The sequence below is a fragment of the Dermacentor albipictus genome, unplaced genomic scaffold (assembly GCF_038994185.2).
Source record: "Dermacentor albipictus isolate Rhodes 1998 colony unplaced genomic scaffold, USDA_Dalb.pri_finalv2 scaffold_14, whole genome shotgun sequence".
NCBI lineage: Eukaryota > Metazoa > Arthropoda > Arachnida > Ixodida > Ixodidae > Dermacentor > Dermacentor albipictus.
The window spans coordinates 13,614,084-13,640,915 of record NW_027225568.1 but is presented as its reverse complement, the minus strand read 5'-3'; the positions used below and the strand labels follow the sequence as shown (position 1 = coordinate 13,640,915).

The following is a 26,832-nucleotide window of genomic DNA, read 5'->3' as shown; positions in this document are numbered from 1 at the left end:
TGCACACACACCGCGAACACTCACACACGCATACACGTACTCGGGTGCATGCATTTGCAAATATGGAGGCACTAGCACGCACACACACTCTCCCCTTGCACGCACACACACGCAGTCTCTCTCTCCCTCGCGCATGCACACGCTCTTTCTCCCTCGCACACAAACAGACTTTCTGTCTCCCCCGCACACAAACGCACTCTCCCTCACGCACGTACTCTCTCTCCATCCGTTATACGCACGCACGCGCGCACGCACACACACACACACACTATACGCACGCACAGCCATCCACACAAACACGCACACATTTATTCGCAATCGTGCATGCTGAAATTCGAAAACCCGTTGGCACGCGTACACGTTCACACGCGGCCACGCATGCACCGTAAGCGCGCGCACATGCGCGCGCACACACACTGCGAACGCTCACATACGCTGCGAACGCTCACACACGTCGCGAACGCTCACACACGCATACACGCACTCGCGCGCATGCAAACGCAAATACGGAGCCACACGCCCGCACACTCATACACAGAGCGAACATGCGCATAGAACCATACCCAGGCACGCTCAAGACATGCACATGCATAACCACTCTGTACCATCTCGGCTGCTTCTCAAAAGCCTGCACGTGCCAACAGGCTGCATAACACTCCCTCTACCAATACCTTCTCAATGCCAACTGTAATAAATCGCTTTATGGTTTAAATTTGGCGCTTTTTCGAGCCAATTTGCCCTCTGGCGGGAGGGTGCAAAACGATTTTCTCCTGTCGTTGGACTTCACCGCCCCTGTCTGACTTTTTTTAACTGCTTTAACGTACCACTAATGTTCCGACTAAGTGCCAAAATGCATATGTTGCTAGAAGGGACTACCCTCTTGTTGTAGTCATTTGAAACTTTTTGACCCTCGCCCTATATTCTGAAATATAAATTCGAAAAAAAAATTTCCTATTGAGTTACACTTGTGCGTTGCTGTGAAGTTCCGAAGGAGAATGTCCAGAATTCCTGGACATGTTAGTCTTGAAGTTTTTGATGAAGATGTACATGGTACGGGTGCACATGACCTTTTCTTTAAAATCCTCCACACTGAAGACCTTGAGGTTCCGGCCTCCGCACTGGCGTCGCGCACACTACCGTGAGGGTTAACATCAAAGAATTCCAAAACATCCATTTCCGCTTCTTGAACTACCGTCGCAGTCCTGCGTCGCTTTCTTGTGAAGCTTCCCGTCTAGCAAAGGACTTAGTACGCGCATAGCAGTTTGGGCGAGTTGGTATGTCATGACTTGTTTAGGCTTGTAGCGCAGCTCAGAACGAGCAAAAAGGAAGATGGAAGGGGCAATGAAAAGGAACGGAGAACAGGGTGAGCGCTCACCCCTGCAGTGTTCTCCGTTCCTTCTCATTACCCCTTCCACCTTCACTTTTGCTTGTTCTGAGCTGCGCTACAAGCCTAAACACGTCATGACTTAGTACGTTCTAAGTATTGTTGACGGACTAAGGTGTCCTCCCCAATGCCATATCCGGAATGGCTTGGCTGCTTTCCTCTTGTCACCGTGCGCCGCCCCCAGAGCCAGGATCATTTTAGATTTAGGTGCACGTTAAAGAAACCCAGGTGGTCGAAATTTCCGGAGTCCTCCACTACGGCGTGCCTCATAATCAGAAGATGGTTTTGGCACGTTAAAACCCCATAATTTAATTTAATTTTATCAAAAGGAACACATGTTCTGGGCGTGCCTATTCATTGTTAAGAACGGCCAGTTGCAGTGCAAGTTTTGCCGGCCAGTTGCGACAGTGGCCGCAACTTTCCTGGAGCGCCGCCGCGAACCTCTAGTCACGGCGTGACCAAGTCGACTTTGTGCCGGGAACAATACGCGCGTCCTCCACTCTCCGTCGCTTCAGCTAGGATGCCTTTGACGAAGCAGGCTTTGTGCTGAAACCGCCACCGTTACGCTCTAGCCTCGTCGCCGTTGCGACTGAATGAGGTCGGCGGGCCAACTATTGTTAGCGAACCCACCAACGCGGACCTGATCTGCTATGAGTGGGGGAGTTGCCGCGGGAACGTTGTCGGAGACCTCTTCCTACGCGCTGACCAAGACGCAAGACAATGGCTACCCGGGCGCGCTGCGAGGGTCCAGTCCGAGTTCTACGAAATCCGTGTGATGTCGGTTTCGGACCGAGAACCTGTGTGTGTGTGTGTGCGTGTGTGTGTGTAAACCGTCCCGCGCAGAGGCGGCGTGTTTAGGATGACTGGACGAACGTTTCCGCCACCTTGGAATCGGGGGAGGACCGAGTGTTTAGAAACGACTGTTGTGCGGATGCTCGAGACACTTTCTTAAGCAGTCATGTTAGACTGAGACACTCTCTCAAGCAGTCGTGCTAGACTGACATACTTTCTCTCGCAGTCATGCTAGCCTGATAAAATGCATGTAAAAACTGTAAATAAACCCATATTCCTCGTTCTCGATGAGAAGCAGTACTTCCCTTCATCAACGTTCTCAGCGTGGGTAAGTTGGACGACGGCATGGGACAGCTACCTTCTAATTCATGCCGGACTCCAATTTTGACAACGGGTTAGGAGCGATGGGATTGAGCCCCCAATCCTAACACTATATAGAACAAGATGAGTGCGCAAAATTACAGTCCCAAGTGCGCCGTAACAGTCTCCCGGCTTCGAAATCCCTCCTATACTGCTCCACTACGCTTATCAATGCGTCAGCGGCGTGTTCTCGTCCTGATGCCGCGACCATCACATAGCGAAGAGCCCTGTATCGAGCTGCCGCCACTAGTAAAGCCGTGTACCCGTGGCTATTCGCTTGAGAGCGCTTGAGTAGCGGCGCGTGAGCGCGTATCTATTTCGTACTATGGATGTTTCGCGCGCTTTTGTTTTTTCTAGGAAAAACCAATGAGGCAAAGCTGAGTACGAAACAAATGTTTCATTCGGAGGTTATTTGAGGTGCCCTATAACTTTGTAATTGATATGTTTGCGATTCAAGCAATATTTAAAGAGTTCGTTAATTAAAAGCAATAATTTAATACTTCGTGATTAAAAAAATACTGGCTGTAAGTACACACGACTGCGGCTACTATGCAGTCGGTACGATTTCTTTAGAGCTTTTCGTTTCTTTTTTTAAATCTTGGTCCAAATTAACTAGGACACCCGGCATAAAGAGGCACAAATGGTGGTTTAGCAATTTTTTTTGCCCATAATAAACCGACAACTTCAATATTTTCCAGCACATTATTTCTAGCATGTCCCGCCATTCCACCTAAATATAAGCTCGGTGAATAATTTAATTCTTTCAGAACATCGTGAAAACTGGTGTCCCGTGTTCGAGCGTTTCTACACTCGCAATAAGAGCTTCGCTGTACAATGCCATACTCCTATCAGCCTCAGTTTCCCAGCAGTCAACACGATACCGCAGTCGGCACTCGAGCGTGGCGCAAGTTGCTTGGTAGACAAAGCCTCATAATCGCAAGCGCCTCTTGACCAACAACGCTTCCTATATTTTACGTGTTCTATGAAATCGCCTTCTTATCGCAATTGCCTTGGGTGCGAAGAAGAGCAACCTTAAGGATTTGATGGCCATGTACGTCGGCTTCACGGATTACGACCACATAGAAAGCAGTAAAGTTTACAACTGTGGCCGCGTGAGTCGCTTGTATTGCTTTCCGTTTTCTCCATACGGTGACTCGCTGAGATTGTTAAGCTGCGCTGAAACTCTGCAGACTGCATTGCATTACTATCCTTTAAATAAATATTGTTGCTATCTCTTTAACCACGCTGTGTAATTTGTAGGCATTGCCATCTCCCTGCTCTCAACTGTAAAGACAGTGTATACTGTCTTTGCACCCTTATAATTATACACCTCTATAAAAGTTGTAACTTTTATAAACGTGCACATTTTTGCATTTTTATAGAAAACCGCTGGTCGGTGCCTTAAATAATAGTTATTTGGCCAAGATAACAATTCGCCCTAAATAATGCTCATATAAGACGTAATGTGAGGCCTGAACTTTGCACGAGTGTGAGTAAAATTTACAGGATCCATGAATATGTAACTGCGGCACCAGGTGTTAGTTTACAGTGTGTACAGAATGATGACTGGTGCCGAACTGTGCCATGAAGACCTGTAGCAAAGAGCGCTTGTTGCTACAGATCCATTAGGGGTAATAAAACAACTCGCAAAAATGGTCTTCAATCCACACTGTGAAGGTGGTTGGACAGTGAAGCTGTAAACAACTAGGAGGAATACCGTAGGTTGCGACGTAGGTTGAAATTATTCACGTGGCGACATTAACATGAGCTTTCCCTAAATATTAGCCTAGGACGTTTCGACGGCCTGCAGCCTGGCTTGCGCCGCTACTTCGTGCACCTACGAAGATTGCATCAGACAGAAGAGAAATTCGCCGCGCCTCATATGCACGCTGATCTTCAGGAGTACTAACTGTAGGTGGCCTTCCCATAGCACTGTCACAGCACAAATCAATTGCTTGGCGGGTTTATCTTTTACGTACAAAAGTGTAGTAACGTCACTCTCTGCTTCGTATTTTAGTCAAGCTTCTGTTGTCGTGGAAGCCTGCACAACAGTATTCTTTGCTGTGAAAGGTATGTGGGGAGCGCTAGGTGCTTCGAATCGCATGCAAGCGCAGGAGCGCCTTGTCATGAATAATGTGGTTTGGATGATGGTGTTGCGGTTGTTCTTTGTTGAAACGTATGCTGTTCTTCATGTTGTATGCGTGATTCCAAAGAATGTATGCACTGTTCGTTGCACTTTGTTGAGTGCTTGTAGCCTCTGCCTTACGGGGGTATGAACCATTGTATTTGGGGCTATGAGCCATAGGTGATAGTTTTCTGTCGACGTTACGCCACGAAAAAATCCAGGGATTCTAGCCATAGACAGCTTCGCTGTAAAGCACAGGGCACGGAAAAGTGGGCACATGATGGCTGCCCACTGACAACTGAAATTATAGAAGAAACATGTCCACAAAAATGCTGTGCAGATGCACAGCAACGCAATCACAGCAATAAAGTTATGTCATTGCTCAAGTTATGTATCGCTGAAAGTAAGTGACGTCCGAAAGAAGCCCTATTACTTTTTCATCATGTGCCTTGAGGCAACTTTCACACACTTTTTCTTTTAGGAGTGTGAACTTGCGACAGTGTGAAAGTGTGTATTGCCCCTGAATATTGTGATAGCATCGATTCTAGTATCTTATCTAACAAAAAACCCGAAAATATCCCAAACCACGCTTCTCTTGCCGTTACTTATACGGCAAAGAGTTCCGCTTACCATTAACAATGGGAAAACGTGCACGCTTTAGTAGAAGGCACTGTTTTTAGAGTGTGTATATACAGGCAACGCATAAAGGGCATTGTTAAGTTATTCGCAGGAGCCGGAGGTTGAATGCCGGAGTCATTGTATTGTTGGCAAAAATAGCGTTCCAGTGAAACTCCTAGCTTGCGTGAGCGCTGAAATACTGACAAGCCACACCTGTAGGAGGGCGTGTCTATACTCGAGCGACTCGCCCGCACCGTCATTGTGAAAATTGTCTTTCAACGCCTGCGTGTTTAGCAAGCGCCATTAATTGCTGGCGTTTGTCATGAGACCACGACGACGAAACGGTTCCCAGAAATTCTACAAAAATCTCCTCCAAAAGGCGTGGTAAAAAGGGATTCTTCAAGATATGCTAGCAGCCCAAGCCGACCACCACGGAGAGCTAACTGATTTATTTATTTATTTTCATTATTGCGATAAAAATTATATGCAAACTCCAGGTGCATTTCTGCCGTCGCCGTCGCCGTGAGGTTCTGTATAAAGTTCAAGGGCGATAAAATCGTCGCCACGCTCCGTATGCTGTATGTGCGAGTGAAAGCGTGCGACGGTGAGCCGGCAATTGCGGCTCAATCTCGCGCACGCAAGGGAGGGAAGCGGGAAGGAAGCGCGCCCTCTTCGGTCGCGCGCGAGGCTCCAGGGGGAGTGTAGGGAGGGGAATGCGTTCTACTTCGGGCAACCTGGGCGTCGGGGCGCGCCTGCCCGGGCCGCTGTATCCTGAAAGCCATCTGCGACGGAGACAGAGTCCGGCCACGCGCTGTGTTTTCGCGGCTTAGCTCGCGTTGATGCGAGACGCATCACGAAGGTCAATTCGCTCGCTGCTGCTGCCGCGCTTCCTCACTCCAGCGTTCTGACAGCGAATCTGCGCGGTGATCGCGTGAGATGTGTTCATATGTTAGCTTGTGCGCGGGTGACACCATGCTTGCTAGTTTAGTTAGTATGCCTATGTTTGCAAGTTTGTACGGCGGATAAAACTACCATCCTTACTTCGTATAACTCTCCACCAATTTGCTATTGCCATCGATGCTTTGCCTTTCGGACTAAAATGCGACTTTTTTGTTATCTAAAGTACATGTGAGTATATTGTAGAGGGGAGGGGCAAAAGAAAAGTGAGGTACAAAGCCAAGAATGCATATTTAGAAGCAGCAAAGTATATAATAAAATAGCAAAAATACATAATATGTAAAATACACATAACACGGAGAAAAGATAAACAGGCATCATTACAAATTACAAAAGAATAGCATGCTCTTATGCAACCACAGAGACAGGATTGCAGCGTTACGAAATGTTATTAAATGCATTTTTAAAGAGGGTCTCGAATGTCAATTATTCGGCCGCATTTCGATGGGGGCGAAATGCAAAAACGCTTGTGTCCCCTGCATTGGGGACACGTTAAATATCCCCTGGTGGTCAAAATTAATCTGGAGTCCGCCACTACGACGTGACTCATAATCAAATCTTAGTTTTCGCACGTAAAAGCCCAGCATTCAATGTCAATTACTGATGCGTGTAGATTATTCCATTTTTGGATGTTCGTGGAAAAAAGTGACTTTGAACACGTCACGGTGTTATGTCGGGGTGTATTGATTTTATGCTAGTGGTCTGGACGGGCTGGAAGAAATGGCGCTTGGTGAATCCATATGCAGCGAAGAGCTGCGTTACCGGGTGACCGGATTGGACGTGCCTGACATCACAGGGTTTTCCTGGCGTCGGAATCTAGGAAATGAAATACAGGCAGTTTATATACGGACATCTTGTGTGTTACGAGCGGCTACAAGAGTGCTCCCCACATGTAGTGTGCTTGGTAATCCCGTAACTATGAGTACCCTTCAATCCTGTAAATTTGTTTTCTTAACTACATGTGAAAATGTAAAAAAAAGACCCCTCCCCTATTGCCGTTCCTGCAATCTCGCGATTTCAATTTCTCACCACGTCATTCTCGTCGTGCAAACACTTCTGATGACGTGGACCCACAGAGCCTTCATGTCCCGGCCTCGTAACGCAGCCAGCTAACAACGCAGGCCAGCTAACTCCCGCCAGACTCCGAGTGACGCCAGACTCCCGAACAGACCCGGGTCCAACAGTAGTGGCCAGTGCCAATTTGCTAATGATACGAAACCAGTCCCACAGACACGCAGAAGGTAATTGTACAAACACTTGTTCTGCAGTTTTAGTGAAATAGTCTTTTTTTTTAGTTTCTGAAAGTATACCCGGTTAAAAACATGACACTGGGCGCGGTGTCAGCGAGCCGTCTGTCAGCGGCCGCGGGATCGAACCCTGTCCACGGCGGCCGCATTTTGATGGAGGCGAAATGCGAAAGCACCCGCGTACTAACATTTAGGCGCACGTTAAAGAACCCCTGGTGGTCCAAATTACTCCGGAGTCTTCCACTACGGCGTGCCTCATAATCAGAAAGTGGTTGTGACATATAAAACCCCATAATTTGTTTATGTTCCCAGGTTAAGAATGCAGGTTTCTAGAGCAACTCAGAAAACTGTCGGATATTGTTGCGGTGGTCTGCCTCATGCGCCATGGTAAGCTTGCATTTTTTTTCGAATAAACTAACATACTTGTATACTACCGATATAAGTCTTGTGTTTTGTCGCCGTCTTCGTCTCTAGCAGTCCTTTTTTTTACGTCGTTGCTGGAGTCTTGCAGTAACGTGACATATCAACAGGTCCAGCAACGCATTACACATGCATGGCTAGTTTCCTAGCGGCATTTAAAAGGGTCAGTGCACGGTGACTGCCGCAGCGTTCTTCTTTTATACACTAGCGCATTTGCGGCGGCCACATCAGATACACGTGATATACAGAGGCATGCGTAAGCAAAATGCAAGGTTTACCCGTGGAGTATCCACTATAATTGACCCTGAGCGTAAATAACAGGCACTGTAACGTTTCATGGAATGCCATGCAACTCGTTCCACACGAGCCTATTGCTTAGGCGTTCAGATGCACTCTCCCCCATTGAAACGAAAACCTGCCTTGTGGTCGGCCGCCACGGCGCCGTTCTGTCGGCGCAGGGGAAGCACAGTTTCTCTGTCCTGTAGTCATATTTTTGATAGCCTCTATAACAAATTATCTTGTAGGACCATAAATGATGTGATTTAACGCCAAGAGCCATACAGGGACTACTAGAGACGCCGCAGGAGGGACTTCAGGAATAATTTTGATCACCTTGGTCTAACGCGCGTCCAAAGGTCTAAAGCTCGGTGTCCGAGCGTTTTCGCATTCCGTATTTATCGGTATTCGGTCGTATACTCGGGAATCGATGACGGCCGCGATCTCGCTCTGAGTTGCAGGTTGCCATAATTATTGAACCACTACGGCAGGCCACGTGAATTTTACCACCTACATATTTAAACGCACGACTGTGGAGATAGCATAATGTCTTTCTTTTCTTTCGGCAACGCATTATTATAGCGGCGGCGGGCATCAGCAAATGAGTGACAATCGCAGAAAAATAAAAATGAACTCAAGATCACGAACTTCCTAATTTAATAAGCAGCCTCTTGATTACTTTAGTGCGCTCGTTACAATTGCAGAATGGAAGCCATTCAGTGTTGGATGCACGTCCCGCTAGCAGGAATCCTGATTCTAGCACCATGCAGTTTCAAGATATTCGTCCTTAAAGTTCTGCCACCAGATACATTATTGGTCTATTTACGAGGGCGAACCAGAAAGCCTTTGCCCCTATTTTTCTGAGGCAGACTACAGCTATAAGTGCGAAGTCAACACATCCATTCCCAGCAGTGGAGACCTTCCTCGGACGAGCCCTGCCTTATCTGCCGGTAGCTCCGCGGCACGGCGCTGTTGTCAATTGTTGAAGATGGCTTCACGCGTCCACGGCGCACGAGCAACGAAGTGCGATTCGTTTTCTATCGAGCAAGGGACGAACGCCCATCGAAATTCACAAAGAAACGTAGCCTATGTATGGGGAGTGGTGGTGTTGTGAGTTCGCAAAAGGCCGTGAAGACTTGCATGACAACGAGCGTTCGGCGAGGCCGCGTGCGTCACCTACTGACGACAGGGGCATCTCAAATTTAGTGCTGCGAAGGGACAAACGTCTGAGCTGGTGTGGGTACCATGTGTAAAAAATGGTGTAAGGTACGTAGAATAGTACGTATATTTGTAATTACCTGTATGTACCTTATTCTGGGTAATAAAAAATAGGGGTAAATACTTTTGATTCGCCTTCGTAGCTTTGTCCCGGCATTGCGCGAGGGAGGCCTCCTAAATACTAATGCATGTCTGTATGCAAGTTTTCGAAGAAATATATACTGGTGCTCGTCTAAGGTTTCCTATACTAAGTGTACATGCAGTGAGAACGGATGCAGGGGAAGGATTTGTGGCTTTATATCATAACGTAAATGGTAACTCACCTCGTTTAATTAAATAATTATTCCGGTGATTTTTATGTGTTTACCGATGTGTCACTACGCTAGTGATATGTTGTTTCAAAAAGACATTGCTATCTCTACTGCATGGATTAAGAAGATTTCGCTATTATTTGAAGCGGTTGGCATAAAAAAAAGCGCCGATATGATCTCATTCAATCAACCGTAAGTTTTACAAGTGAAAACCACGTGGGAGACGTCTGCTCCCTTGGTTTAGCACGTGCTCTTGAGCGGGAGAGAGATGGAGATAGAAAGAGTGAAAGTGTGCGGAGGGAAAGGTTGAGCGGTAGCAAAGCAAAGAAAGATCTTAACGCCAGCATCGGCATGGGTACTTACGCAATGTGACGCACTCACCTATCCACCTCTACCCACACCGCTGACTTGTATGGGAATGCGAAATTGAGAAGATGGCGTCATGCTCGGGGCACTGCCAACGGACGCCATCGCGCTTATCGTTACGGCTGGCTTTGCCTGTAGTGCGCTGTGTTATCAGTTCTTGCTCGTCCGTCTTTGCCTTCGCGGTAAGAAGCACTGAGCAAAGGTTCAGCTGCTCCACGCTTCCCAGGTGGTATACCAGATGCATCTTCCTTAGGGGATTCTTGCGTGAGTACAACTGCGCCTACAAGCCGAAAAAAAAAAAAGAAAGGTGAGATATCCTTCTTTGACCCACTGCATTTTCCCTGCAACTGCGGCCGTCGCGTCTTCAGAAAGTTTACTCTTTACTGTATTCAGAAATGTATGCTCGATATAAATGACACCTGCCGTGAACGCGCCGAAGAAAACGCAATGAGCGTGCTGGGCACGCTCATGCCAGGCGTCATTTCGATCAAGTCAAGCGTGGAGTTCAAGTTGAGATGCATTTCTGCATACGGGCGTTAAAGAAGTGGTTGGTCAAATTTTAGTAACCGATACATTTGCTCTTTTTTTATCTGTTGCAAACTCGGTACACCGTAGGAGTATGGACAGGAGCATTGAGTCGCCCTACCTCGCAATACATTTGTCGCGTTCAATTATAATGTCCCGGCGACGCGACGCTCCGAGCTTTCTAAAGTGCTCTCTTCCGCCTCCTTTCTTCGCACCGTTGTAACGTGCTCTCTCCCTTTTTCTTTCTCCTCTCGCTGTTAGTGCTATAGTTAGCGCTAAATGTGGGCACGAGCCTACTGACAGGCCAGGAATTATTATGTAAGTAATTTGTTGTTTATTTAACAAATAGATAAATAATAAATAGAAAGGAAGGGAAGGAGAGGAAATTAGATGATATAACCGCACTGTAACTGTCTAGCGCAGACGGCTGACACCTGAACAGCGGTCAGCAGAGGGACGTGGGAGTAGTGGGGGAGTAAACGACAGAGGATAACAGAGAGTAAAGAGCACAACTATTTACATATGTATACAGCAGAGCCGCCTGGCTCAGAGTTACCCCTAGTTCGCTTGTGGAGTGACTTCCTCGAGAGAGTTCATTATTACGTAGTTTTAAACCGCGCACACACAAGCGGCTTTCATTACCCAAAGGGACAATGCACACCCAAAGCACCACGCAGTGCTTGGGATCTCTTGTAACCCTTTTGCTTTCTTTTCTATATATTTTGCGTGTGAACCCGGTGGTTTGCGTACCCAAACATAGGGTGCGCAATACGACGAGCACACGAGAACGAATTGTGCCCGTCGGCCTGTTGGACCTTGCCGTCATCGCGAAACTCGACGGCGATCGCGTGAAACGCGTCTCACTGAAGCGCGTTTGATCGTTACCTGCAGCTGAAAAAAAAACAGCCGCGATAGGCCAATAGCCTAATTACATTTCCAGCGTTGCGACAGGGCGACAGGCACTGAGTAAGATAGGCTTGAGTACCGACTCTCATGATAAAGCACTCCAACTTACGTCCCGCCTGTTCAAGCCCCCTTGTAAGGGACATATCTATAGGTGACAGGATGAATAGCTGGAAAGTGCAAGACTGAAGTATCTTGCTTGCAGACATCTAATAACTGTAGGAAAAAAAAAAGATAGAAGATCGTCTACATGAAGAGATGAGGGTGCTTACAGATAAGACGGCAATTATGTGCTAGACGATATGAGTGCCCACTTTGAAAACCTGGACAGGTGCATGCACTATGGTGCAAAAAATTGCTTTACCTGAGTGAACAGCACAATATGGCAATTCTGAACCGGGTACCTAAGTGTGACGGTAAATTAATGTGGAGGTCCGGAAACAGGCAGCCGGCCGTCTATTAGTTACACTCGAAAACCGGAAGGAACATACAGCAAGTTGGCTGATATAATAACGGATGAAGAAGGAAGAAGCTTATGGAGTGACTACAAGACGTACCCATGGATCTGTACTTTGAATATAGAACCCTGCAATAAAGAGGATCAGCATGGACTGAAAGTGTCGGGGTAAATTTAAATGGCCAACAAATAGCTAAGACAGCAGCATTGAGGAAGAAATAGAAAAGACTGAAGACTGGCATTACAGTGAACTTGCGCTTATAATGGTAACCAAAATAAAAAAAGTTACGACATGTCCTGTGGAAAGGAAAAAAAGCTCGCGTATAGCTTATGGAAAAGAAAATCCCGTAGGGACTCAGATAATGGGGTGTGGGGGCGCAAATAATCCGGAGAACCCACATATACAAGAAAAGGTATAGCATCCACAGAGCTTTAAACTATCAAGTTTACAACTTTGTAACTCAGCAATAAAAAAAAATGATATCACTAATCTGTAAATTTCGTCTAACAGTGCATCTAAAGCGGACAAAATTGACGTATTATGCACGGCTCTTAATTACACCACTTATATGTCAGGACTTTTGCGAACCATTTTAAACATTGCAACTCATTCACGTAAGCTATAAATTAATATATCAAATTTGTCCGCATGTAAGCTCTAAGTATGCTGTTTAAAGAGCTGCAATATAGGCTTTTGGCGCAGTGTTACTGATCTGTAAACTTCGTGCTTCTAGTTTTTCAAACTTACAGATTTTTGGCAACTCCTGTAAAATATTTCAGGAAACGGAGAAATTGTCATCCACCAGACTGTAGGACGACTCTACAAAGGAAAGTGAACGGCTTTCTCAGAACGAACGCTTCGCAGTTGAAGAAAACTTCGTCCTGGTCTCTGATGGCCAATTTTTTCCTTTCATAATACTTCCTCCACCATGCAGGGCTCCGCAATACTGATTTGCCGTAAAATATTTCGGGCCCTAAATCTAAATTACGCTTCCAACAGTGATTTCACTTAGGTTACTCTCTCAAATGAAATAACTCTCAATAAAATCGGCCCAGAGGTTATTTCAGAAAGCGTTTCTGCGTTTTACATGTATTTGAATAGGCGGTGTCGGAGTTAGGCCCTAGCTAAAGCTCCCTCTTAAAGAGCAGTGAATGAGTAAACGGGAAGAGGCAGAGAAGTGAGGCTGGCGGACACACACACAAAAAAAAAAGGAAATTGGTCCTGAACATCATCGACTGGAAAAATGGCGGGAGAGAAAATACCAAGTATGACAACCAGACTCAGTGGAATAACGATGAGGCTTATTTATAAAGTGGAGCGAAAAAGTGACTATATCTATGGGAGGAAATCGAAGAGGAGAAAGAAATCCCAATAGCTGGCGACAGAGTACGACTCTAGTAAATAAAGGAGAAGTAGAAGGAACGAACATTAGATCATTAGAACTGCTGAAGTATCGTCATTATTGTATGCAGGTAAAAATGCAAAAGTTTCAAGCATGGGTGGAACAGACTGAGATATTGGGAGAACTATTATCACGTTTTTAGAATAGGCAGACGCAAAAACAATGAGCTATTCCTAGCGTCATGGTCTATGTAGTAATAGCCAGGGAGAGGAAAATAGGCCATTTTACTTTGCTTTCTGACTATTAGTGGCGCGTACGACAATGCAAATACTGAAAACTTGTGGAACATCCTTATTGCATGAACGTCTGGGGAACACAGCATAACGCAAATAGATGAAATATGTGAAAATAATAAAGTACATAGAGCATGGGAAGAGCTAAATGACCCTCTGTGGTTGCTCAGTGGCCATGGTGTTGGGCTGCTGAGCACGGAGGCCGCGGGATCGAATCGCGGCCACGGCGGCCGCATTTCGATGGGGGCGACATGCGAAAACACCCGCGACCACCACATGCGACCACCTGCGGTCCTTGAACGTGCACACAATGCGTATGATACACGAGCGTTTTCGCATTTAGTTTGGAGTAGCAAACTGCGGGTGATATTCGAGCGATGGCCGCATGCAGACAAGAAGATATATCGAGGTGAAACTACCCAGGAACAAAGTAAATGCCGGTGTGGAGAGCCTCAACCTCGCCTGAGCGGGTGGGCGGTGCCACAGCCGGCGCAGAGCCTCCTCAACATTTAATTTCTAACGGTCTCCACGTAAGCCTCTGGTGACTTCACTGACGTCTGTAAAGACTGCAGCGCGAGTTAAAGATTGTATTTCTAAGTGCTTGCGAGCCTTCAGGGTGTCGCTCCCAGCTGACACTGTTCCCTATATGTGTCGTCTAACTGTGCAGAGATCTCCTAATTCTCTTTTTTTTGTTTCGTTTTAAAGCTGCAGCCGTCATCTTCAGATGGTTGCTGTACGGTGGAGACAAGCGAAATGCAAGGTTCAAGCCAAGTCTAGAAGTACCGGAGTGACACGAGATTGACGTCGCCGGAAGAAACGAAGTCTGTGGCACCTCTTTGTGCGTCACTAGGTTCTTCGCAGCGTTGCGGTTGGCGTCACGGCAGCGGTCGCTGGGCTGGCAGGCCGCCCACGACAGGACCGCCGGCTGCACGTGTCCCCACTGCCGCTTGACTTTGTGACTCCGGCGTCCGCCGACGAGCGGGGCAACCAGGACACGGAGGAAACCGTCGCGCGTCGTCGTCGTGGTCGGCCCGTCTCGTGCCGTCGATTGCCATAAACTGCATGTTGGCACGCGCGTCGCTGTTCGCACATCGTTGCCGCGACCGCCGAGGCGACCATGAGGGATGGAAAGAAGATCGCGCTTCAGGCACTGTCGTTCTGGAGGCAAATATTGATGGTACTCATTCCTGTCGTTCTGCTTCCGTTGCTCTTCTTCGAAGACGCTCAGGTGAGTTGCCACCGCTGTTCGTACGCTGCAGGAATAGGTATTGCGCCGAGCAGCTGTGTACGGCTAGAGTGTGTCCTCTTGATTTTAAATGCTCTTCGTCGTGTGCTGTTTATAAATTGTTAGTATCATCCGACCTCTTGTTTCTCTTAGGTATCGAGGTACTATGGAGGGTTTTCCGCTCTTTGGTTAGAAGCGTTATTGCTTTTCTTTTTTTCCTCTTCTGTGAACTGAAACTTTTCTCGCGCTGCCTATTTTTGTTTATAAAGTACAATGCCGGGCTAGTTGCTTCATAGCTTCCAAATAATATCGGTACAGACTCTACATACCGCTTCAACACTAGTATGGTGCACTCAAGCAGCAATAATGAAAAGAATAAAAGCTCGTTCCTTTATAACAAGCAGCTGAAGAAAGACCACTGTCACTTGGCTCTGAGTATATTGTATTCGTGGTTTGAATACATCGGTAAAAAGGAGAGCTAGTGGACCACTAAAACATTTTTAAAAAGTATTTTCTAATCAGTGACAGCCGTGAAGATCTTTTCACGCCGCGAGTTTCCGTTACTTTGTTGTACTTCAGCCCATTCAGTCCAAACTGGATCGTCTGATCTAATCATGTAAAAATATTGGTGTGGCGGAAGAGCCTTACAACTAGCTGACTACAAATAAACATGTGCATTCCAGTGTGGTCTGTACCTGTTTCCCAGACGCTTTTCTATTAATTTCTTTTTATATTCTACCGCACGAATAGAATAGTCCACTACGAAACTTCTTGGTAGTCTTGCCCAGTCGAAAGCTGAACCGTACGTGAACCAACTGCCATGGCACATACCAGTTATCATAAGTATGTCCCATGTCCTTTTGGCCACGTTCGAAAATTTCTGCGGTCTGTGCTTGTGCTATCGGTTTTGTATTTGTCCCGGCTCTGTTTTTCTTTTTATGCATTGTCGAATGACCCACGTCGAAACATTACTTTTTGTCGTGAAAAATTCACACTTAATCTGGAGGCTAGAAGCAGATTTTTCCAAATATCGGAAAAAAGAAGAACCGGCACACGCTTCAATGGCACTTTAAGCAATTTCAGCTCATTTCCACTCCATGCAAAATAAGTCTTCAAATTCACGCAATATGCGCTTTTCAAAATCTTAAGGAATCTTTTATTCACGGCGAAATGGCGGGGAAAACGAAATATTGACATGGCTCGGGGCTCATATTTTTTGCACTCCATGTTGTCATACGACGCTCATATTTTATTTGCTGTCAGTTTTTTTGTTGTCTGATTTTCACGTTTTAATCTTCGATAAACGGTCTTCCCTGCGTCGCAATGCTCTGGGCAGCATTACTGCGCTGAATAGCAAAAATCATGCGTATTGAAGGCATTCTCTGTCATTACTATCGTTGACCGTTGATTTAAACTACACACGGAAGCTGGCGTACTCTTCGCAGTCGCTTGCCCTCTTGCGCATGTTTAACGCCGGAAATTACGCAATGATCGTTTCATTTCCGCTTACATAACAGCTTCGCTGACGTTAGACACCATTTCGCTGTTTTGAGTAACGCAGTCCAGAAAAAAAAAAGACTTTGCGTGCTGCGGTGAAAACGTGCACAACAGTTGCGCTTCAACACTCGCTCTTGTCTTTCCTTTCGGATGGCGCGCATGAAGCTCACCCCGAAAATGCGTTTGCAGGGGTAAAGAAAAACCACCATATTCCTCGAATAACGGAATACCACGCAGATAACAACGACGCTGTCTAAGTGCGCGAACGTTTGCTTATTTGTTTGCAGCGCACATGAATCACCGCAGTGGCACCACTGCAGAGGTTTATTTTCGACGAAGAATCGGCATGTATTTCCCCAAATTCCGAAATCGAATACAAACATCAAATTTGAGAAAAATATTAGACAATGAACTATTAGCCAATAGCCAATAAGTTTGTTGATTCCTTTAGAAGCACATTCCAGTTGCTACTTGTTCTTAGAAAAAAAAAAAGGAAGTGGGGGGGGGGGGTTCGCAAAGCTCCAGGTTCTTCCTACACTTTTCGAGTGCCTAACGATCGAGTTGAAAGGCGCGTTCTCGCTAAAAGACACTCGGTCCGGTTTCATTATAGTATAGTAAAGGATGAATTGAATTGAATTTATATTTCTTTTCCTTTCAAAGGAAGTAGAAACTGAGACTAAGGGTGGACATGCCTGACGCGGGGGCTAGGCTGAAGAGATGAAATAGCTTTAATACGGACAGAAGCGAATGAGCAATCGCTGGACTAAAAACTTAATTTATAACTATGGCAAAGGACATACAATTATCTAATACACCAAAAAGAATAAAAAAGAAAACTGGAAACACTGCGCGCCCCAGCCGCAGTCGCGTTCTCTGGCAAATTCATTTTTATTCTTCGAAAGCACGGATGGCTGACTAACGCACGTGCAGCCCTTGATCCTGATATTGCATGCCTCAGAGAGTTTGTCAAGGACCATGGAGTCGAAAAAAAAAACTGTTAAAGAAACAAAAACAAAAAGGCTGCAGCGTGCCGTGAGCGCGTCCTTTATTCTTCAAATAGCGGATAACACATTATATACGGGGTGACCATTTTATTATTTTACGGAATTTTTGAAAGTCGTCTGCGGAAGATAGCATAATTCATGTCCTTGAGCTGGATTATTCGTAGGGGCGGACATTACTGGCACCAGAAATCAAAACACATATTCAACTAATTAGCGGCAATTCACAAATTAAGTTTTTAATTAATTACGTTACGGTACATATTACAATTTAAAGATTGTAGCTGGTGAGTTTGCAAGACTTCTCCACTTGAAATGAAGATTCAGGATGACACCAATTTCGAGATATTTCCCAAAATGTGGGACAGAATACATCGGCGTTCCAGTTACCTTCGCGCTTGAATGCCGTTTTGTTAAAAAACAAAGTGGAAGAACGGGGCAATTTTTAAGGCGAGTTTGATGGTGCAGTTTTTCCAAACTCGTGTCATTCTGGAAATTCATTCCAAGTGGATACGCCTCGCAAGCTCCCCGGCTACAATTGCCAAATCGCAATATGCGTCGTCGAGTAATTTATTAAGAAGTCAATTAGTGAATCTTTGTTAAGTTGTTGAATATGTGTTTCATATTTTCATGCACGTAATGTCCGCCTGTCTTAATAATCCAGTTCCGGAACTGGAATCGTGTTATTTGCAGCAGACGATTTCTAAAAACTTCGTAAAACTTAAAAATGCTGAAGCCCGTAAGTGCTAGAGTGACGGACCTGAGCGTCATTGTTTCTGAAGATTTTCAAATTTCTCAAATAATTCTGAAATGGGACGAATTAAGCAATGTTCAACGTTGCCCGCAAATATGGTGTCGGCGGTCTTGTCTCCCCGATTGCTAGGGAACTTCTTATCGTGCTCCGTGTACAAACGCCGCAGCATAATTGATACAGAGCATGCCTTTCGGATCGAGGTGACATGCTTTGGAAGTATGAATGCGCTCTAAAAAGTTCAATTGTTCGTGATTATTTCACAATAAATACGTTACTGAGAGAAAAAAGTTTAGAACAGTACACAACCCATCAAGGCACGTTAAGATCTAACACAAATAACAGGTACAATTTCATTCCACAAGAGATTGCTGATCAAAAGAAAGATTACTTACCTGATGTGAAACTTTTAATTATGTGGTGGGGCACTTTATTAGTTTGACTTTGAGTGTAGGTATAGTGAGGCTATGACTGTCTTCGGGACTGGAAATTTGACATGTCGGCTAATTTCGAGGTATCGTGGCAAATTAGTTGCCAGGAAATACGGCAGTTAGAAAAATTAGAATATATAAAAGAGATCCGCGATCAGTCAACAGCTTTTTTGTTTTTAGAAAAAGGTTTAGAACACGGTTGTAGAGTTCGGCATTCTTGTCTATACAGGGAGTAATTGAGTCAGTCGGTCTCACCGTGTCGTCACAGTCAAGCCACACAATACTGGATCAGTCAAGTCGCAGCAGGAGGCTGCAGAAGGCGGTGTGTCGACAACTCCTTTGTCTCTGTCTGTGCTACGTGTTACAAGCGTCGCATTGTGATGCCATGTTACCGAAGAGGTTGTGAGAGGTTCGTTACAACTTCGGGCAGGTGTCTACGGAAGACGCTCCTCTCCGTTCGCAGTAGGCCAGTGAGAATGAATTCAATAGGCGCGTCGTTCATCGTTACTGTCTTCAAACAATAAAGGCCGTAGAACTCGTCGCAGCAGCGTGTCAAGCCCTGGGTGGTGCCCAGCAATCGCCAGCAACGCGAGTGAGATTTCATCTTGCTGCCAACAGAGGTCAGCAACCATTGTACAGCCGGCCTTTGAGACGAAGGCGGTGGCGCTTATAATTGATCGACAGTCTTACAACTGGCTGACTACAAATAAACAGAAATAAACAGGTTTATTCCTGAGTGGTCTGTACCTGTTTCCCAGACATTTTTTTCTGTTAGCTTTTTAAAATTCTGTTACACGTATCTAATAGTCTTGGAATAAAATCGTATAAGACAGAATTCTAATTTGTCCCGTTTGGTCATAGCGTAATGCTTGTCATGAGGCGAATGATTCGTGCGTTTCGAGCTACACGGTGTAAGCGCCCGGTCGATGCACTCGGCTGATGCGTGCCGTTTGTTTTGCAGAAAGCTCGCTGTGCTTATGTCGTCAGCATCGTGGGCCTCTATTGGATTGTGGAGCCCATACCTTTGGGAGCCACGTCACTCATCCCCATTGTGCTGTACCCGATGCTCGGTGTTCTCACGACAGAGAGAACGTGCCAACTTTACATGAACGTAAGTTCGGAAAGCACTATCGCAAAATACGGTAAGCGTTGCGTAACGAGCCAGAGAAACGCGACCACGCCGCAATGCGCCGACTTTTGCACTGTGTACAAGAATCATTCGTAACACGTGTATACGAAGTGAAAGTCAGTAAGTGCACTTTGTTATAGAACGCGTTGTGGGGCTAGTTGGTTCATCGCTTTCGAGAGATGAAGCACCAACAGAGGCACTCTTCTTTCTTCACTAGTGTGCTGTCTCTGTTGGTGCTTCGTCTTTTGAATGCACTTTGTGGCATGTATTGTTCGTAGCGGAAACTGAGCCGTGAGGTGTTTGAACTCCAGATGTGCTTTACTCAAATCCTTCAGTCGTCAGCTTTTGGCTCTTGCAACGTTAATAGACGCACTTAACACATTTCTGGTGTACTTACGCACATTCCCTTCTCGAAAGTAAGCAAAAAGATTTAAGGGGAAGCATCAACTCGGTCCACTCTGTTCAAGTAGATCTGGAATGCAGCACGAACCAGCTAAAGCTAATTGAAGTTGTTGCGCGTTTTTTTAAGAACAGGTAAATTCTACTTGCGGGTGAGAGCCGAATTTCTACTTGGAATATAACTATTTCTTGAAATATTCACACAAATCAAGGATCTTAAAAAACTTACTGTGCTTCCACTCGGTGAAGAAGGATGATCAGCGAAGCTGTGTATGTGTGCCCCTTAATGGCGAACTGCACCTCCGCCACGGATCGGCCCGGCATTGCACTATCTCCGGGATCGGCCCACGTATGGGGAGTTTTGTGTCCACACGCGGACACGATCTTGGGGGGACTAGCCCTTAACAGCTTCGCTGTAAAATTTGTTACGTCTTTGGGTTTCTTAATTAATTAATGTACAAATAATGGCGGAGACGAACGCGGGCACGAGCGAGTTCGCGTGCTATCGCCGAGGGGCGCCAACGAGCCAGCTTGGAAGAAGGCGATGCTGGCGCCAATTGTGATGATGATAGTTTTGTGCTAACACAGGGACACGATCCTGGGGAAAGTAGTCCTTAACAGCTTTGCTCTAAAAACTTTTCCGTTATGGGCACAACTCCATCTTCATTACAAATGAGATGTATGAAAATCCTGCAATAAATTTGTTAGTGTCCAAACCAGACAAGGCTGACATCATCATGAGCGACTTTGAACATGTACACTTCGAATCATCATTGCAAAATTTATGCAAGCACGAGGTGACAGGTTCACGTCAAAGGGTTCATTCCTGGTCAAGTGTCCCAGGCGTCTCGCTCTACAATTTGAGAAAAATTTGTAGAAAATCATGGCTATTTACTACCAGATTCCTACTCACTTACCACTATATTTTGTCTGAAAGAAAATTTCTTGCCGCCTGAGGTGCTTCCAAAGTTTGCTGAAGTGCGTGCTTCATGGTTATACGAGATAATAATGGTAAAGGTATTTTAGCGTGTAACGCTGCACAACTTCTGCTGAACCTAAAAATATTTGTCTCCAATGCGTAGTGGTGCTTGTGATGCATCGGTGGGAAAAAGTTCCTTATCAGCCAAGTCGACCATTTTTTACTGGAAAATGTACGATAAATTTGTTCGTTGTGACTCTCTCACTTAACTGTGCTAGAACTGCACTTTGCAGTAATAATTCTCCTGCGCCATTACACTGTACGATTTTTCTGAAGAAGAAAAGACAGAAACGTGCCAAAATGTTGGTTATGGTCCACATTCAGCCCCGATTTTCGCAATGTGGTAGTGCAGGTAAAGAAGAAACGCAAACTTCGTTAGATGAGTCCGTTTGTTGGCGTTTTATTTCCGTAAGTATATGTTATCATTATCACTGTTTATTTTAAGGGAGATATGAGTGTTTGAATTTGGACCCTGACGCACGCTCGACATAGTTCCGTGCTTCCACTTCACCGCCCAGCGCAGTGTCTGACGGGCTTGTGACGGCCGGTGCACGCAGCTGGAACTAAAGCGCAATTAAATTGTGCAGTCTTAAGAACCATTATAATTGCTGTCTTTGCCTTGTCTTGCTGCAGAACCTGCTAAAGCAGAAATGCTAGATGCACCGAACGTCGTAGTTCAAGAAAGAAGCAATCACCTCGCACGCAAGTTTAGTACACAACCCTTCAAATCATGCATCTGTAGCTGCCTAGGCAGGAGAGAGAAACAAATTGTATTATTCAGCCCTTTTCGCGAGAGCTTCTCTTGTTGGGAAAACAACGATGTACGAAAACTCACCAGAACGGTGTTGGTGAATCGGAGATGTGTCATTTGCACTCATGGAGTCCAGTGAGATGCGACCATCTTGGTGGGTCACGTAACAAAACGGTGGCGCAAGAGGCTGGCAGAAAATAATGGATGATTGGCCACGCATGTTCAACTACGGGTACATTGCCTTTCACCAGGTCGAAGGCGCACCCAGCCTTTGGCCGGCTTCTTTGTCCACGTGGGGCCAGCATGTGTATCGCCCGCTTCGCATCCAGGGTATACACTGCACAGCAGACAGTCGCAAACATCCGCGAGCAAACACTCCTCGCGCTGTAAGGCTAACTCTAGCAATCGTGCTTATATAGTACGACATTATAACCCACGAAGTAGTGCCAGCGAGGAGTGAGCACATGTCTGTTCGCAATGAAGCAAGAAATCACGGCAGAATACGTGTAGGGCAAACAAGTTCTGCAGGAGCCCGGAAGACGCATGAAGGTTCACGAAAGGGGCACTTGTCCTCCGCCTGGCTATCCACCGAAGTGGCGGGGTGGCTGTGGCGTTGTGCCGATAAGCCGTGGCGAGAGGGTTCTATTAAGGGCCGAGGCGGCCGCATTTAGATGTGTGCGGAATGCAAAAACACCCGTGTACTTAGATTTCAGTGCACGTTAAACAACCCAATGGGTCGTCACAAATAATCCGGAGTCCCTCACTACGGCGTGCCCTATAATCAGATCGTGGTTTTGACAGATAAAATATCTTAATTTAATTTATTATTTAAATCCACCCGATTGTGACAAAATGCTACAAAGGATACCCATACAGGCTTATGAGATGGAAAGCTTCGCAGTTCATGAAAAACTCAGTCTAGTCCTTTGTAGCTTCATGCTGTAGTCGGGTGGATGGAAATTTTGCCTTTCATAAACTTACGCCCACGTCGCGGGATTCTGTACAATTAATTTACCGTATTTAGTGTCCCGGTGCTTCGACTTGCCGAATAATTAAGCCCCGCACTGCTATCTGCTAGCTTCTTGGTTAGCTCAGATGGTATAGAACGACCACCTCCTAAACGCTTTGGCCTCGAGTTCGAACCCTGGATCAGGACCATTTTTTCTTCAACTGCGAAGCGTTTCCTTTTTTGAAAAACCCCTATGGGTTTTGTGTGTAGCTTCGTGTCACACTCGGGTGGATGACAATTTCCTCTTTCAGAATACCTGCATATAGTTTGTTTTTAGGTATCTCTGAAGCCCACAAGCCTGTTAATATAAGACCATACAACATTCGATGGTGGCACTATTTTTATAAAGGTGTAACAACTAAGTTGTTGCAACACCTTATACATGTGTTACATATACGAACACGCTAAGCTCGCATAGTATATCTAAGTAAGGGCTTAGGTGCTTTTATGAATTTCGTATTTTCGTGCATCTTCCCTCCAGGATTGTTATAGGTTGACAATCTAGCATGCGTGCATTATGCTATGACGAGACCCATGCATAACATGCATGGGCCTCGTCTCGCATTCGTTCAGTATTGTATGGGTGGTTTTGTCCAGCTCACAAAACGCCGCTGCCATTACCTCGAAGCTTACAGACTCTTTCATTTCTGCTTCAGGACATCAACCTCATGTTCCTGGGTACCCTGGTTATGGCCGTCGCCATTGAACATTCGCACTTGCATCAAAGGATTGCCCTCAAGACGTTGTGTCTGCTAGGCACCGGTATCAAGATGTCAGTGAGGCTTACTTATTGATCAGATGCACTGTAGCCGAGAAAAGAGAGAGAGCGAAAAAAGAAAGATAGGTTGGAACTGAAAGCATTAGAAGTGGGACCCGGAGGGCAAGCATAGAAGCCGACAGGAAGCTGAATACGCGAGGATTGACTGACGGGCTAGTTGGTTCATAATTGGATAAAAAAGAAAAAGACAGCTCTATTAGCACGAAGCAAGATTGAGCACAATGACACGTGTCTGCATCCGTCGCGGTGGTGCAGTGACTAGAGGGTTGCGCTGCTAAGCCCGGAAGCGCAGCACTCTCCGCGGTGCCTTAGGTGATATGTGGTGTAGCTCTCCTAAGCACGAGGTCACGGGATCAAATCCCAGCCGCGGTGGCCGCATGTCGGTGGGGGCGAAATTCAATAACGCCCTTGTTCCGTGGTAGAGTGTAAAAGCGCGACTGGACGAGGACGAAGAAAGAAACAGATACACAGACACAGCGCTTCTGCTAGCTCTGTTTCTTTCTTCGTCCTCGTCCAGTCGCGCTTTTACACTCTACCATGGATTCTAACCAACTAGCCCGCCAGCGTGTTTTAACCTTGTTCCGTGCATTGAGTGCACGTTAAAGAACCACAGGTAGACGAAATTAATCCGAAGTCCCCCACTACGGCGTGCCTCATAATGATATCGTGGTTTTGGCACGTTAAACGCCAGAATAATTTTTTTAACCCGCTTCTTGTTTCGCCCTTCTGGTGGCGCTGTTTTTTCGTCAAAGCAAAATACATTGAGCATCTCGCACCTCTGACAAAGCGTTCGCTGCTGATGTCCGTGTTCGGCTAAAAATCCCGGTGATCATTTTAGTTTTCAGTAAACTTCAAATGCTGTTTACCTTGCAGTGTTGATTACGAGACGGATTACATTTGACGTCAATCCTACCGTGAATTTCTTTTTTGGTAAAGTGTGGCGTACAGTACCAGACTTCTGGATAACAACGATTCAGTGTTCCTGATTTTTATTTTGTGGAATTTTGGCGCACTCTTGTTTTACTTTTATTTCCACCTTAAAATTCGTTTTTAGGGAATATGTTCTTCAAGAATATGTTCTTCAGCATCTTTTGTTGGGTGCATAATTTTTCGCGTCGAGGTGACACATTTTTTATTGTTTCCGAATATCTGGTGCACAAAATATTACATACGCTGGAACGAGCTATACCACGGCGGAATTCGCTCTCCAGCGCTGCCAGTTGCCTCCAATACTCAGCATAACAGCTTTCAAGAAGCAGTCTAGCAAGGGCAGAACGCCATACGGGGGTGTGATCGTGCAGGAATGAGCAGCGCGTGCATTTATAGTCAAACGCCAATAGCATGCGACATTATTCTTAAGTTTATGCAGGGGCGGTGTCACGTAAAGCTATTCCATTCTGATTTCATTCCAATCTCCTGACGTCAAATTTACTTAACCGCCGACGTACGCACCGGGCAGTGACCCGAAGCGTTCTTTGAAAAACCCACTCAAACACTCTTGTTCATATTTGGTCCTACGGGTCATACGTGGAGGTAGCTTTATCTGAGTGGCCGGCAAGAGCCGAGGAGCGCGCAGCAGTAGAGAGGGTTTTGGTGGGGCCGAGATAGCGTAGCGAAAGCAGATAACCAGATGACCAGATAACCTCTCCTTGTTTGCCTTGAGGTAGCTGGTCGAAAATCGCGGGAACGTGCTATACGGTAGCTTAGAATGCGGCTAAAACGGATCCTCAGCGAAGAGTTGGCAGAGCAATGTCGTATATGGGCCGAAAGGGCTCGACAGAGTTATAGTTTTACGCGAAAATTCCTATTACACACAGAGAAATTTATTCTCCCCAGCCGCCCCGATTAGCCAGCGCAAGAGCAACGGTGGGCAGGCATGTTTTATTCCTTTCGGAACAGGGCAGTCTCCGGATGTAAAAAAAAAAGTTTTGTTTCGCATAATTACGCATATTTAATGCGTGTGAATTTTTTTTGTCTTGTGACGTAGCGTGACGAAAAGGAGAATTAGCGGGCGCAGCCCAAAAACTTTTGGCCAATGCCCGAGGGGCCACGGGAAATTTGGCGTATATACGGAACGAATTTTTGTGCTTTTGATCGGCGTGATCCTGCCTAATCAGTGTGTGCACGTCATATCACAAGGGGAGTTCTCGCGGTTTTCGCCAGGTCACGTGACGGAAAGGCGAATTGGGGTGGCCCGAAAGCTTTTTGACCAATCGCGGGCAGCTATAGTGGCAGAAACGAAATAGAAGCAGACCGGAATAGCCTTACGTTGTTTCGACCCCTAGCTCGACGAATAATACTGAAAGAAATGGCTATAGGTATATACGGTCTCACACTATACCGTCACTGAACTTGCCCCCATCCAAGTTCGCCAGTGGCCGTAGCGCGAAGACTGCTGGGACCCGTCCGTGGCCACTCAGTCCCCCATCTGCGTAATTCCTTCCCTTGCCACTTCTCATTTTCGTCGTATACAACGGTAGCCTAAATTGACGCAAATAAAGAAAAATGGTCACCAGGGGCGTGATCGGAGATATTTTGTTCGATACGCGTTCTGTTCGGTTGCTGCAACGGCACTAAGTTGCAGTTTGCAATATTTGTGACAACGGGGCGGAGAGACCAGCCAATCAGGAAGCGGTGACCTCCCCGGAAGTTTACTTTCGTCGTTTGCTTGCAGACAGTATACTACAAAACGAAATCTTTCTCGTCTTCCAAATGAATGAAATCTTTATCTAGAAAAATGTATTTTTTCTTCTCAAGCCCAAACACGTTTTGAAATAGTAGTACGTGTGACTCCTGCAATTTTTAAGTATTAGTTTCCTTGCGTCGTCCCTAGGTGGTGTGCCGCACAGCGAGAAGAAAAAAGAAAAAGAAACGACGGGAAGAGTGGCGCACTTTTCAAGAGGCAGCGACAACATTCCAGTGGCTCGCTGGCACCGATGATAGGGTCGATTTCGCTGTACAACCAACGAATTATTTGTTTCGACAAACAAAAACGACGCCGGAATTCACTTTATGCCATTTCTTCAAAGCGTTTCGCACCGCCACCCGCTCTCCTCTTTCCTCTAGGAGCGCCAGCGCAACAACCTAAGTTCCCAACGTAAGCGCCATTTTCTCGAATTAAACCATGGATTGGATCCAAACGTGCCATGCTGCAGCCGCCGATTGGATCCAATCCAATCCACCAGACGCGCCATGCGAAGCCGTATGATCGCTCCAAACTTCCCAGCTCCCGTCGGGTTCGGCGTCTAGCAGACGAAAGGCTCAGTGGGAGGATGATTGACAGGAGC

At 46.1% G+C, this 26,832-nt stretch overlaps 1 protein-coding gene across 1 annotated transcript in view; it reads left to right on the top strand.

Annotated features, from left to right (window-relative positions):
- The first annotated feature begins 10,266 nt into the window (after positions 1–10,266).
- Positions 10,267–26,832, top strand: part of LOC135897596 (Na(+)/dicarboxylate cotransporter 3-like) — a 51,602-nt gene continuing 35,036 nt past the window's right edge. The window contains exons 1-4 of the mRNA XM_070528758.1: positions 10,267–10,381; positions 14,301–14,823; positions 19,462–19,611; positions 23,424–23,539. Coding sequence (XP_070384859.1) covers positions 14,713–14,823; positions 19,462–19,611; positions 23,424–23,539 — 377 coding nt within the window. The 5' untranslated portion in view covers positions 10,267–10,381; positions 14,301–14,712. The remainder of the gene's footprint in view (positions 10,382–14,300; positions 14,824–19,461; positions 19,612–23,423; positions 23,540–26,832) is intronic.